At 33.9% G+C, this 13,972-nt stretch overlaps 2 protein-coding genes across 5 annotated transcripts; both read left to right on the plus strand.

Annotated features, from left to right (window-relative positions):
* Positions 1–5,387: 5,387 nt before the first annotated feature.
* LOC129310772 (eukaryotic translation initiation factor 5-like) lies at positions 5,388–8,392 on the plus strand. 2 transcript variants are annotated; one of them, XM_054952689.1, is made up of 2 exons: positions 5,388–5,527; positions 6,467–8,392. In XM_054952689.1, the coding sequence occupies exon 2, from the start codon at positions 6,824–6,826 to the stop codon at positions 8,141–8,143; it is 1,320 nt and encodes a 439-aa protein (XP_054808664.1). In that variant the 5' UTR covers positions 5,388–5,527; positions 6,467–6,823; the 3' UTR covers positions 8,144–8,392. The 2 variants fall into 2 exon arrangements, with proteins under 2 accessions (XP_054808664.1, XP_054808667.1); XM_054952692.1 differs by having other exon boundaries at positions 5,524–5,544.
* Positions 5,405–13,522, plus strand: LOC129310754 (eukaryotic translation initiation factor 5-like). 3 transcript variants are annotated; one of them, XM_054952680.1, is made up of 2 exons: positions 5,405–5,527; positions 11,569–13,522. In XM_054952680.1, the coding sequence occupies exon 2, from the start codon at positions 11,927–11,929 to the stop codon at positions 13,244–13,246; it is 1,320 nt and encodes a 439-aa protein (XP_054808655.1). In that variant the 5' UTR covers positions 5,405–5,527; positions 11,569–11,926; the 3' UTR covers positions 13,247–13,522. The 3 variants fall into 3 exon arrangements, with proteins under 3 accessions (XP_054808655.1, XP_054808648.1, XP_054808661.1); XM_054952673.1 differs by lacking the exon at positions 5,405–5,527 and adding an exon at positions 10,498–10,657; XM_054952686.1 differs by lacking the exon at positions 5,405–5,527 and adding an exon at positions 10,505–10,657 and having other exon boundaries at positions 11,580–13,522.
* The last annotated feature ends 450 nt before the right edge of the window (positions 13,523–13,972 follow it).

Consider the following 13,972-nt stretch of genomic DNA (forward strand, 5'->3'; position numbering starts at 1 on the left):
TGGATGTTTGGGAGGAATGTTGAGCAAAGGGTGGGTCAAAAAAATGATCATTGGCCACAATACTAAATTTTGTCGGCACTTATGATGCCCTCTTCATATGCCTCTCTCCCTCATTGAGTATGCTGAAAGAAATGCTACACCAATCAATACCCATGCAAAATGCTGGTAATTTTGCTCTTTCAAGAATCTTCAAATGTCCTTGAAATTAAAGAGGCAAATATTTTTAGATCACCCACTCATCAATATCATCAAGATGATAAATGATCTTCTCATGATGAAAAATGGGACTATCACTTCAAACCAAATTTTTAAATAAGAAAATTCGACATACAGATTGGCTTGCTTGCTAAGTAAATCAATCTAACATGGATACTATTTTTCTTATCGATCCACCAATTGCATAATGTAGCTTTATTGTTTGTTGTACTGTTGCACCTAAAAACAAAACAAAAGAATGAAAAACTTATATGAACACCTCCATTGTAAGGTTTTGTAAGATTTGATGTCTATATATTAGTAAACACGGCTGTGGCTCATGTTAGGCCAATAAGGTAAGTATCTTAGGCCAAAAAAAAGTTTATTTATATCCTATATAATTAGTTTTTATTTTTCTCATTAAGCATTAATGTTAATTATATATCTTATATAATTAGTCATTTTTATTGCTTATAGAATATTATTGACAATATCAATAATAGTTGCTGCTGTTGAAAGAAGTTTTATCAAATAAAAATTACTTAAATCTTATTTAAGATCAATCATATTATAAAATAGATTAAATAAATTATTTATATTATCTATTGAAAGTAAAATGTTAGAATTATTTAATTTTAAAAATTTAATATTTGATTTTGCAGTTCAAAAAGTTAAGAAAGTAATCTGAATATGTATATAAATAATAATGTATTAGGTCTCAAAACCCCTTCACATAGGCTTACTAGTAAATAACATGTAACAACTAGTTGGTGATAGTTTGATTCAAGATTATGTCTACATCTCATGGTTACCAAAAGAAAAAAAAAAGAAAAAAATTAACAACTATATTTACACATTATCTCGCCATGAGTAGTTAATCTTTTGTATATATTTCTATTTTCTTAGCTCCTCTCCCAATTGTGATTCAATTTGTTTTTAATTGCTTTCAATATGATGTACACTCTTATATTTTTATTTATTAAGTTATTATTAATATAATTATCGTAAAATAGATAGTAAGAATTAAGATAGGTCATTATTGGATTTGTAAGCCTCGTTATATTATATATATATATATCCATGGTATGATGGTGTCTGTGGCGTTTACAGCATTCAGACAACTTGATTTTCATTCAACACACAAGTCCAAAACCAGGAATGGAAGGTAGACAGAGAAAAAAAGAGGTACTCTCTCTATTTAAAAATATAAGTCATTTTTAATTAAATCTCATTTTTTAAAAAAGTAGTTATCTACTTTTAAACTAATCCCATATTTTCATATTTAATTTTATTAAATACCCTACAGTAAATATAAAGTCATTCATCAATGAGAGCACTTTAAAAAAAAATGATTATATTTCAAAAGACTAAAAATGCCTTACATTTTTAAATATCTAACTTTTTAAAAACTGACTTATATTTTTAAATGGAGGAAGTAATTCCAAAATGAGGTTGGGCATAATCTTTTATATAAATAAAAATTCAGGTAAATTGAAGTTTGAAGTTTACCAGCATTAAGACATGTGCTCACATTCAAAAAAATATATACAAAATATTTATAAATTATCCATTAATAATATCCAACTTTATGTGTTATAGGTGAAATTTTTACAAATGTAACCAAGTGTTGTTGGTAGATATATAATTTTTTGCCAGCAAATAAAAATGATCTTCTAACGATCACTTTGTAAAAAGAATGAATTTATTATTTTAAATAATAAAAAGAATAAATTCAATTTGAACCCAACCCATGTCGTGCAGCTTCCTAATAATTTCTAGCTGTCATTCCACAGCTTCGTCAATCATAATCATAACTAAGCCGAATTGAGTTTTGATTCTTTTTGGTTTCCCATCCCAAAGGTTTTTTAAAATGAAATATAGAGAAAAAAAGTATTAAACAATATGAGTGAGTGCATGGAGACAAGTTCCCTCTCTACAGGTCATCATCACAACTGGTGCCCATCAAAGTTTGATGACTTTGTTTTACACTGAGAGTTGAGTCTTTTTTTATTTTTATTTTTTTTTGAGCAAACACTAATAGTAGAGTCTGTCATGTACATTTATATGAAATTTAAAATGCATTTTTAATTTTTAAGATATTTTTAAATAAAATTATATATATCGATGAAAATTATTAAATATATTTTATAATTTTATTTTTTTAAAAAAAAATATAAACTTTTAAAATTGTCCTTTATTTTTTATCCTATTTGTGAGATAATATTAAATATAAAAATATAATGAGAAGTGTAATATTAAAAAGTATCATTAATAAAAATAAAATTTTTATTAAAATATTTTATATTTTAAAACATTGAATCCCACTTAAAAATATTTTATAAATTGAGAGGAAGGGAGTAATAATGTAATATTCACAATTTAGATGTTGTTAGTGCTAATATTGGGCTAAACCCAATGAAGTACAATAGAGTGATCTGTGGAGGGAGAAGCTTGCAAGACCATAACATTGAAGTCCATCAGGCAAAAGTTTAATAACTCATCCAGGATCTAGTGAAGAGTGTTTGGCATACCTTGGAAATTAAGGTGGGAATGTGAATCAACGGAGGTCGAATTGATTGAAAAGATTAGTTATTCACAACATGTTGAACCAATATTCAAAATTTCTCTTAAAATTGTGTTAATATTTAGTGTTTAATTATAGCTCAAATAATTATTTAAAATAAAGACACACTTATACACTAAAAAAATGAATGAGAATGTGAAGAAGAATGAGAATAGAAATGAAAATTTGAATGTGTTAAAAAGAAAAAGAGATGAGAATTCAAATGAAAAAAATATTGTTTGGTATGCATGAAAAAAAATGAATACTTCTCCAAATAATGTGTGGTACAATGGAAATAAAAAAGGAGTAGGAAGAAGCAATAATGATGTCACTAAAACAACCCGTCATATAAAGAAGAAAATTTTATAAAATGGATAAGTTAAGAGTAAGATGGATTTTTTGAATTATATTCCCCTCTGTACAGTGCCATTCATCATGGTGGAATAAGTTTTGGCTGAAAAACATTCGACAGAATGGTATTGGCAATTCCATTCCAATGTGCCAAACCACTCATTGTTCCAATTTTTTTTTCCCTTTACATATATATATATATATATATATATATATATTCATGCAAACCAAACACAACACAACGTAGGTCAAAAAGGAGAAGAGAAGGACACGTGGAGTGAGGAAGAATACAGATGGCACTCAACATACATTACCAATCAAAGTATTACCGACTAGTTTCAGCCAAACAATGGCCCAATCACTACACCACAAATATTTCAATTCACAGTTACTAGTTGTTGGTCTCATTGGATGTTTGGGAGGAATTCAGCAAATGGGTGGGTCAAAAATTGACCATTGGCCACAATACTAACTTCTGTTCGCAGGCAGACATTTCCAAGATCTTCCTCTCATCAGCATGATCAACAATATTAGGGATTTTCTCATAAAAAAAATTGGACCGTCACTTTAAACTGCCATGTTTTTAAATAAGAAAATCGACATACAAACTAGCTTACTTGCCAAGCAAATCAATTTCCAATTGACTACATGAATCTCATGATTTATCATGTAATGTAATTTTATTGTTTGTTGCACCATTGCCCCTGTGACCTTTTTTATTAAAAAATAAAAGAAAAGAATGAAAAACTTAGATCCCATTTAGTTACTAAAAATGAATGGAATGGAATGTATTAAAAAAATTCAAGACAAAAATGAACTAAATCACTCATTTTTTATGATAAACATAATAAAACTCATTAATATATACTATAAATAGGAGAATCATAACACCTCCAAAAATCTCATAAATTATGTTTTCCAACTCCAAGAATTAAATTATTCTTTCCTTTTATAAATGTATTTATTTATAGAGCTGTCAATTACAATTGAGCTCATCGAGCCGATCCTTTTAAATTAGAAAAAAATTTAGGGTAGAACCTTTAAAATCTTATTATACATTTTTTTAAAAAATTAATATAAAAATAAACACTTTACACTAAAAGAAAACCTAACTTGCCTCCTTTATAGTCATATTTGTTCACTTGTTTGATTTCATTCACGCTCCTCGTGTCTGCAACCTTGCTTCGTCCATCGAAGCACTCTGCAACGGCCCTGGGTGGGAACCCTCATTTCCTCTATGCTCCATCATTCCTTTATTCCTCATCTTTGCTCGGTACTTGTCTACTCCGTCCCTCATCCATCATAGATTTGTAGTCACAGTCACTCTGTCCCTCATCGTTTCTAGCTCTGTCATCGTTGCTCATCCTATGCTCTATGCTCCTCTTTTCTCACTCATCTCTAGCTCTGTTGGTGCTGCTCATCCTATTGTCCTCTTCCCTTCGATAAGTGATTGTGTTGATTTTGTGATATTCTTACTTTTGATTAAATTGAAATTGTTGAGGTGTGTGTTATCTTAATTTTTTTTAGACTCAGTATATGTAATAAATTTTTTGAAATTTTAAATATTTTATTTAGATTTTTAAATTGAAAAATAAAAAATATATATATAGGATTGAGGTTTTGAGGGTCGACCCTTCAGTCTTAAGAGTCAAAGCTTGGCTAACCCAAATAAAATTTTAGAGTATGATCGAGTTTAACAGGGCCAGCCATTTTAGGCTTTGGCCCTCGGCCCTAATTGAGTACTCTACTTGCCTTTTTTCTTTAATTATTTTAGTTTTACTTTTATTTTTATTAATCAATTTCACCCCATTCCTTTCTAGAAATCAAATGGAACCTTAGATGGATACCTCTATTATAAAATTTTGTAAGATTTGATGTGAATGGATTAGTAATCAATATGCAACAAGTTGCTTGTGATAATTTGATTCACTCTTAAGTTACCAAAATAAAAGAAAAACATACATAATTATTTTTGCACCTTATCACACTAATCTTTTGTGTATATTTCTATTTTCTTAGCTCTTTTTGTCCTTGTGCTTCAATTTGTTTTTAATTGCTTTTAAAATGTTGTGCACTTTTATATATGTTTGTATTTATTTAGTTAAGATAGCAAGAATTAAGGTACGTTACTCATGAAAAAGTCATTATAATTTTCAAAATTACCACAGCTATTTTTTATTTTTATCAGGATCTTAATTAATTATGACACTTATCCGAGGTAAAAAAATCGTAAAGGAAGAGTCTAGTTTCTCCTTCTCGAGCCGCTATATATAGGAACGTACATCTCTCAGCCCTTCCCTATCTTTCTTCATACCGGCATTCATCTCAACCCTAAACCTATCTATCTCCTTCTCCAAGCCTTTCCTTATTCCTTAGCTTGCTTTCTCCCGCATAGATTCTCGTCTCGATCGGCTGCAGGTAAGAGTTTCTTATCGGTCAGTAATTTTTTTTGTTCGAGTTTAATTATTGGTTATCTGATATTTTATTGTTGGTATAATTGTTCTCGACTTCTGTTTGAGCAATCACAGATCATAATCCATTTTAGTTCTCGTTTGCATCTTTAACGCGTTTGTTAGAATAGCTTTAACCGATTTTATTATTATTCGATGGATGCAATCATATGTTTCTAACTATCTCAGTTTTTCGTTTATATACCTATATCTGCAATAGATTCATGAAAGTAGGCGAAATCGTTTTTTTTTTTTGCCGGATTCAATGGATCATATATTTGATGGGAATTAGGCACTTTTAATCAGCTTATGGGAATTGGCATGTTATTTCACTGCACATTGTTAATATGTGAGTTTCTTTCGTGTTCTGTTGGAATAATTTTCGTTCGCGTGCGATGCTAAGTTATTTCCATTTGAAACTTTGCTTCTTTTTTTAATCAATCCGTGTTAAAAATTGAAGTCAAACTTGAATGTTTTCGGGGCAAAAATATATACTGTAATCCCTAGGGTAGTCCAGGTATTCTGATTTAGATATATTGATTTGCAAACTATTTCTGTGCATCTGACAGGACGTCTAGACTTCAACATTGTTTGTTATTCTATGTCACAGGCATGGTTAATTTTGAGTTCAGATATACCTTTGTTCTTTAGAATATATGTGGAACAAGTTATGCTTAACATTATTGGAAGATTACAATCTTCTTGCCTTTTCTATGGATGTGCTGATATGGCGGTAGAATGACTATGTTCAGCTAATCCTTGTTTGTAATTTGCCTGTTGTCTTTTCAATAACTGCCCTTTGTATTAGACTAACAACCTTTTAAGAATTATTGGTATTGTTGTTGCCTTTTAAATAAACCTTTAACTTATGTTATGCAAATAATAAATCTTCCTGTTGTTGACCTAGGATTCCTGCAAGTTGAGCAGATTCCGAGGTGAAGGTGTTGCGTTGAAGGTTTTTTATGTCCGAACAAGCCATTACCTATTTGGAATCAGTTGGGTTACTTGGACAGTATTTTCCTTCGTCTAGAAAAAAGTACAGGCCCCTGCCCAGAAAAATCAGCTGCATGCATCTCGAGCCATATCAGGAATCCCCTGAGTTCTGTGGTTGCTGCTGGTGGCAGCCTTCTATAGTTACAGGAGGGTCTTATTCCCAAGTCCTTGCAGCCTTTAAGGCCAAGACTGCTGCTTCTGGTTCTTCAAATTACAAAATTTGCTGTGCTTGATATCTAGCTTATCTTTTGGAATTTCACTACTTATCATCATGGCTTTACAAAACATTGGAGCGGGAAACAGTGATGATGCCTTCTACAGGTATAAGATGCCCAAAATGATCACCAAAATTGAGGGTAGAGGTAATGGCATCAAAACCAATGTAGTTAATATGGTTGATATTGCAAAGGCATTGGCAAGGCCAGCTTCTTACACAACCAAGTATTTTGGTTGTGAGCTTGGAGCCCAATCGAAATTTGATGAGAAAACGGGGACTTCTCATGTTAACGGGGCACATGAAACTTCAAAGCTTGCCGGTCTTCTGGAGAACTTCATCAAAAAATATGTTCAGTGTTACGGTTGTGGAAATCCGGAAACTGAGATCATGATCACCAAGAGTCAAATGATCCAGCTGAAATGTGCGGCCTGTGGCTTTGTGTCAGATGTGGATATGAGAGACAAGCTGACCACCTTTATACTCAAGAATCCTCCTGAATTCAAGAAAGGGTCCAAAGACAAAAAGGCCATGAGGAGGGCTGAGAAGGAGAGACTGAAAGAAGGTGAAGCAGCTGATGAGGAGCTGAAAAAGTTGAAAAAGGAGGTTAAGAAGAAGGGTTCTTCCACTTCCAAGGAGGGAGCCACAAAATCCAAAAAGAAAGCCAATGGCTCTGATGAAGACCGTGCATCACCCACCCACAGTCAAATTCGGGAAGAAGCTCCTGTTGAGGACGAGGATGATGATGAAGATGTCCAATGGCAGACGGATACATCACTGGAGGCTGCTCGCCAGCGTATCCAAGAGCAGTTAAGTGCTGTGACAGCTGATATGGTCATGCTGTCGACAGACGAGCCAGAGAAGAAGCCAAAAGCAGCTAACAAGGTGAATGGTGGGCTTGAGAACGGAAACTCAAATCCCTACAGGTCTCTGGTTCAGGATGTCAAATCTTATTTGAAGAAGGGTCCATCTGCCGAGGAACTGCAGCACCAATTAGCAGGGCTCACTGCATCCTCTCAGGAAAAAATGAATGCTCTGTTTGAGGCCCTTGTTGACGGTGTTGAGAAAGGATACGCCAAAGAAGTTGTCAAGAAGAGGAGCTACCTTGCTGCTGCTGTTGCCGGGGAGGAAGGATCGCAGATGCTGTTGCTCCATGCAATGGAGGACTTCTGTTGCAAGAGCGGCTCGAATGCTTTGAAGGAGATTGCGCTGATGCTGAAGGCACTCTATGATGCTGATGTTCTGGAGGAAGAGCACATAGTGCAGTGGTATCAGAAAGGGCTGAAGGGAGACTCCAAGGACTCTAAGATATGGAAGAATGCTCAACCATTCATTGAATGGCTTCAAAATGCAGAATCCGAATCGGATGAAGAGTAATGTGTGTTAAGTTTCTCTATGGTTCTATTTCGTTGCATGTGTCTTCATTTGCAAATAAAGGGTCTAGTCCCTATTTGTGTTGAGCTTTGCTATGGACTCTTGATTTGTGGCCTTTTATACTCAATTCTGGAGGACTCTTGGGGTTAAGACTCATGGATGTTAGTATTTATAGTTTGTATTGCTCATGTTTTAATCTTTAATCGTCGTGTCGTGATGTTATGATATATCCTGATTTAAGTTTATTTTGAAGGATGGTGATAATATCCTGAAGTACTTAACCTTTTCATTTTATTTTACACAAACTTGTTAAGATTATACAGTATGTTACTGTCGTTGGTTGAGAACCGTCTAAGGCTAAAATTAGCAATGCAAATTTTCAGTGTTATTTTGTTAGAAATTCATCTTGTAAATGTTAAATGGATTTAAGTACCTTGTTCCCGTTGGAAAAGTGGCTTGAAAGAAATATCTGAAAAATTGAGTGGGTTATGTTTGATTGTTCTCAATTTAATATCACTAAAGTGGTCATGTTAGATAATAGATACTATGTTGTGAATCACGTAAAATTTCTAGTATGAAAGTGTAGTCATGTAGCTTATCTATCATTTTTTCTCCAATAATTTGCTAATTCAACTAATTCATCATTTCAAAATGTGAAATCTCCTTTACATTAAACCAACTAAATAGTATGAACGTGCGGAATATGGATGCGAAATAGAAGTTTGACAGGAACAAGAAAGATTTGTCAAAAGGAAAAGAGAATTTGGGGAAAGAAGAAATGGAAGAGAGTACATCTCATTCTTTTCAAGGTGCCACGCATGCATTCTACATGCATCTACATATATAGGAGCAGCCTCACAACTCATGATATTTAATGAGGTAGTGGAACATGATGGAGATATGAATTTTTTTTTTTTAATACAAGGCTTAAACCATGCAAAAGGAAGCAATTAAAACATGTCCAAGCTTATAAAATTATGACACCTAGGTGGTGGATTATTAAATATCCTAATATGAGTGTCAGATCATTAAAGACCCTAATATCAAGATTGATATTATGAGTGTGATGGGCAAGCTAATTTATACTTTGATTAAGTTATTTAAATATGTGGTTGAAAATAATCATCCAGGCTCTTAGTCTCTTATGGGCCATTTGATCTTCTCTATATTTTCCATTAGCCAATGATTTGGGGTGAAGATGTGTTGAATAAGTGTGGGAACTTGGAGAGAATCAGAGGGGACTTTGAGTTTGGTAAACTTGTTCCTCTAGTAGATATTGAGACTCTCAAAAATTCTCGAGTTTGGCGACAGTGTAAAGATAATAATAAAGATATTTGAAAAAGCCTTTTATCTAATTACCTTGCTCATCACAAATGAAATATAAATTTCATGAATATAGGTAGAGAAATAAATTATAAGAAAATAACTAGGAAATATAAATTTCATGAATATAGGTAGAGAAATAAATTATAAGAAAATAACTAGGCACACGGATTAACTTGTTAGGAAGTCAATTTAAATTATTTTAAGTTCAAACTTTGAATATACAGTAATAATTAAATTCTTAATGGAAGGTATATCTCTTAAAATAGTGCTTACAAATTGCAGACCATACTAGTTGGGATTAAAGACCAGTGATACCAAAGCAAAATAAAAAAAATTACAAGAGTTGTTGGGATTAAAGACCAGTGATACCAAAGCAAAATAAAAAAAATTACAAGAGTTGTGAGAGTTACACATCCTTTGAAGAATTTAAAGTGACATGCGAATAAAATTTCCAATAACTTATGATGATAAATAATGTAAATATTTTTTCATCAAAATTTATGACTAACATTATACTTCTAACATTTAAAAATATAAGTTATTTTTTAAGGAGTTGGATATTTAAAGATGTAAGATATTTTTAGTCTTTCGAGATATAATTATTATTATTTTTTTCAAAAGTGTCCCTATTGATAATAATTTTATATTTGTTATAAGGTATTTAATAGAGATAAATATAAAAAGATAGAGTTAATTTAAAAATATATAACTATTTTATTGAAGGATAAGATTTAATTAAAAATGTTATATATTTTTTAACAAAGGGAATATGTATTTGATTGAGAATTACACAACGTGTCATTATTTTTATCTATTAGTTAATTTTATTATTAGATTGGAAAATAAACATTCAAGATAATGTTTTGTTAATAATCAAAAGATAAGATCTGACTCCTGAGCGAGCTCACTTGTGATATGAACATTGGAATTTTCAAGATTAACTCAATTATCTTTTGTTTTGATTGGGAATTTAAATTATTTATTTAATTAGGAAGGGCATGGTTTCTTTCTCCTTCTCGAGCGACTCTATATAACAATAGGCATCCGCCAATTGCTTCTCTATCTCCTTTCATACACGCCTTCATCTCAACCCTAACCCTAGATATCTCCTCCTCCTCCGTCCAAAAGTTTCCTTATTCCTTAATCTGCTTTCTTTCGCTTAGATTCTTGTCTTGTATCGATCGGCTGCAGGTACGAGTTTCTTATTGGTCATTTATTATTTTTATCATATTTTAATTTTTGGCTATCTGATTGTTTATATTGCTTATTCCTACGGTTTATTTGTTCGTGACTTCTAGTCGTGCAATCATAGATCATAATTAATACCAGTTCTTGGTTGTATCTTTAACGCGTCTGATGGAATACATGTAACCGATTTTGTTTTTGGTTCAATGGATGCATCCATATGTCGTTGACAATCTCTTTCTCTCTCTCTCGTTATATACCTCTATCTGTTATAGATTCAGGGGAAATCGATTCTGTTTTGAGTTCGATGAATAAATGTTTGTTGGGAATTAGGAATTTCAAATCAGCTTTTGGGTTTTGGCTTGTTATTTTACTCTACATAGTTAATATCTGAGTTTTTTGTTGTAGTATTTTTTGGAATAATTTTCATTCACATGCGATGCTATTTCATTTGAATCATTGCTTTCTTATTTTAACCAATCGATGCCACAAATTGAAATCAGATTTAATCAGAGTGGAGCTTACGATCTATAAATTATGATTTGACGAACTACTGCAAATCTTGCTGGAAGTCTCGACTTCTCTATTTTATGTTATTTCATATCGTAGTCATAGTTAATTTTGATTTATAGATACTTAAGTTCTTTAGAATATATGCAGCACTGTTTATACTTCAAATTAGTGGAAGATCATTACCTTGCCTTTTCCAGGACTTGATGGGTGGAATAATTGTGCTTTCAACTAGTCCTTGTTTGTAATTTGCCTGCTCCCTTCTTTTCAGTGACTTCCCTGTCTATTAAACTTTTAGCATTGTAAGGATTGTTGATAATTCTCACATGAGAGTTGTTGGCTTTTAAATAAACCTCCCACTTCCACTTATGCTATCCAAGTAACAACTATTCTTGTTATTGATTTAGGATCCCTGCAGGTTGAGCAGATTCTGAGGTGAAGGTGTTGCGTTGAAGGGTTTTTTATGTCCGAACAGGCCATCATCTATTTGGGATCAGTTGGGTTGCTTGGACAGTATTTTCCTTCGTCTAGAAAAAAGTACAGGCCCCTGCCCAGAAAAATCAGCTGCATGCATCTCGAGCCATATCAGGAATCCCCCGAGTTCTGTGGTTGCTGCTGGTGGCAGCCTCCTATAGTTACAGGAGGGTCTTATTCCCAAGTCCTTGCAGCCTTTAAGGCCAAGACTGCTGCTTCTGGTTCTTCAAATTACAAAATTTGCTGTGCTTGATATCTAGATTATCTTTTGGAATTTCACTACTTATCATCATGGCTTTACAAAACATTGGAGCTGGAAACAATGATGATGCCTTCTACAGATATAAGATGCCCAAAATGATCACCAAAATTGAGGGTAGAGGTAATGGCATCAAAACCAATGTAGTTAATATGGTTGATATTGCAAAGGCATTGGCAAGGCCAGCTTCTTACACAACCAAGTATTTCGGTTGTGAGCTTGGAGCCCAATCGAAATTTGATGAGAAAACGGGGACTTCTCATGTTAACGGGGCACATGAAACTTCAAAGCTTGCCGGTCTTCTGGAGAACTTCATCAAAAAATATGTTCAGTGTTACGGTTGTGGAAATCCGGAAACTGAGATCATGATCACCAAGAGTCAAATGATCCAGCTGAAATGTGCGGCCTGTGGCTTTGTGTCAGATGTGGATATGAGAGACAAGCTGACCACCTTTATACTCAAGAATCCTCCTGAGTTCAAGAAAGGGTCCAAAGACAAGAAGGCCATGAGGAGGGCTGAGAAGGAGAGACTGAAAGAAGGTGAAGCAGCTGATGAGGAGCTGAAAAAGTTGAAAAAGGAGGTTAAGAAGAAGGGTTCTTCCACTTCCAAGGAGGGAGCCACAAAATCCAAAAAGAAAGCCAATGGCTCTGATGAAGACCGTGCATCACCCACCCACAGTCAAATTCGGGAGGAAGCTCCTGTTGAGGACGAGGATGATGATGAAGATGTCCAATGGCAGACGGATACATCACTGGAGGCTGCTCGCCAGCGTATCCAAGAGCAGTTAAGTGCTGTGACGGCTGAGATGGTCATGCTGTCGACAGACGAGCCAGAGAAGAAGCCAAAAGCAGCTAACGAGGTGAATGGTGGGCTTGAGAACGGAAACTCAAATCCCTACAGGTCTCTGGTTGAGGATGTCAAATCTTATTTGAAGAAGGGTCCATCTGCTGAGGAACTGCAGCACCAATTAGCAGGGCTCACTGCATCCTCTCAGGAAAAAATGAATGCTCTGTTTGAGGCCCTTGTTGACGGTGTTGATAAAGGATACGCCAAAGAAGTTGTCAAGAAGAGGAGCTACCTTGCTGCTGCTGTCGCCGGGGAGGAAGGATCGCAGATGCTTTTGCTCCATGCAATGGAGGACTTCTGTTGCAAGAGCGGCTCGAATGCTTTGAAGGAGATTGCGCTGATGCTGAAGGCACTCTATGATGCTGATGTTCTGGAGGAAGAGCACATAGTGCGGTGGTATCAGAAAGGGCTGAAGGGAGACTCCAAGGACGCTAAGATATGGAAGAATGCTCAACCATTCATTGAATGGCTTCAAAATGCAGAATCAGAATCAGAGGAAGAATAATGTGTTGTGTTGAAGTTTCTTTTTTTGTTCTATTTCGTATCTTGTGTCTTCGGTTTCAAATAAAGGGTCTAGTTGGCCCTATGTTTGCTGAGCGTTGCTATAGACTGAGATTTGTTGCATTTTGTACTCGATTCTGGGTGACCCATTTTGGGCTGAGCTGGGATGTCGTGCGTGTTATTTCTGTTATTTCTATTTTGTATTGCTTAATCGTGTTTGTCTGAAATCGTCTGTGTTGTGATGTTATGAAATTTCCCTATTTAGATGATTTTTAAAGAAGTAGAAGTATTGTACTTATCGCAGTCATTTAGTTAACATGACACAATCTTACTAAGATTACTTAAAAATAATCTTGTAGTCTTAGTGGCATGGCATGTAAGATTTTTTTAGAGCGAGAGGTAGGATCAGTCTTGCTTTTAATTTTAGGCTGCCTTTCTAATTCAACCTGGGAAAAAAAAAGAAATTAATACTAAGTCACCCAAAGCCTTCATAGTGTCCAGATGAATTCAAATTGATTCGGTTAGCAGTTCTTCTGAAAAATTGCTTCGAAATAAAATGAATATTGAAAACCTCCGAGTGTCTGATGCTTTTAGTTTTGTTAGAGAAACATTTTAATTGAGACAAACTCAATTGCAACTGATTCTTCTGATTTTACTAGAGGTAACGTACTATTTAACATTACGTTGTTCATGCATGATAAACAGTACTATGACTTATTTGTTATGAAAG

Source organism: Prosopis cineraria, unplaced genomic scaffold (assembly GCF_029017545.1).
Source record: "Prosopis cineraria cultivar Desert tree isolate PC_DT_omini unplaced genomic scaffold, ASM2901754v1 PC1, whole genome shotgun sequence".
Taxonomy (NCBI): Eukaryota; Viridiplantae; Streptophyta; class Magnoliopsida; order Fabales; family Fabaceae; genus Prosopis; species Prosopis cineraria.

Excerpts from the sequence above, each read along its gene's own strand:
- LOC129310772 (XM_054952689.1), top strand. The coding sequence starts at position 6,824 with ATGGCTTTACAAAACATTGGAGCGGGAAACAGTGATGATGCCTTCTAC.
- LOC129310754 (XM_054952680.1), top strand. The coding sequence starts at position 11,927 with ATGGCTTTACAAAACATTGGAGCTGGAAACAATGATGATGCCTTCTAC.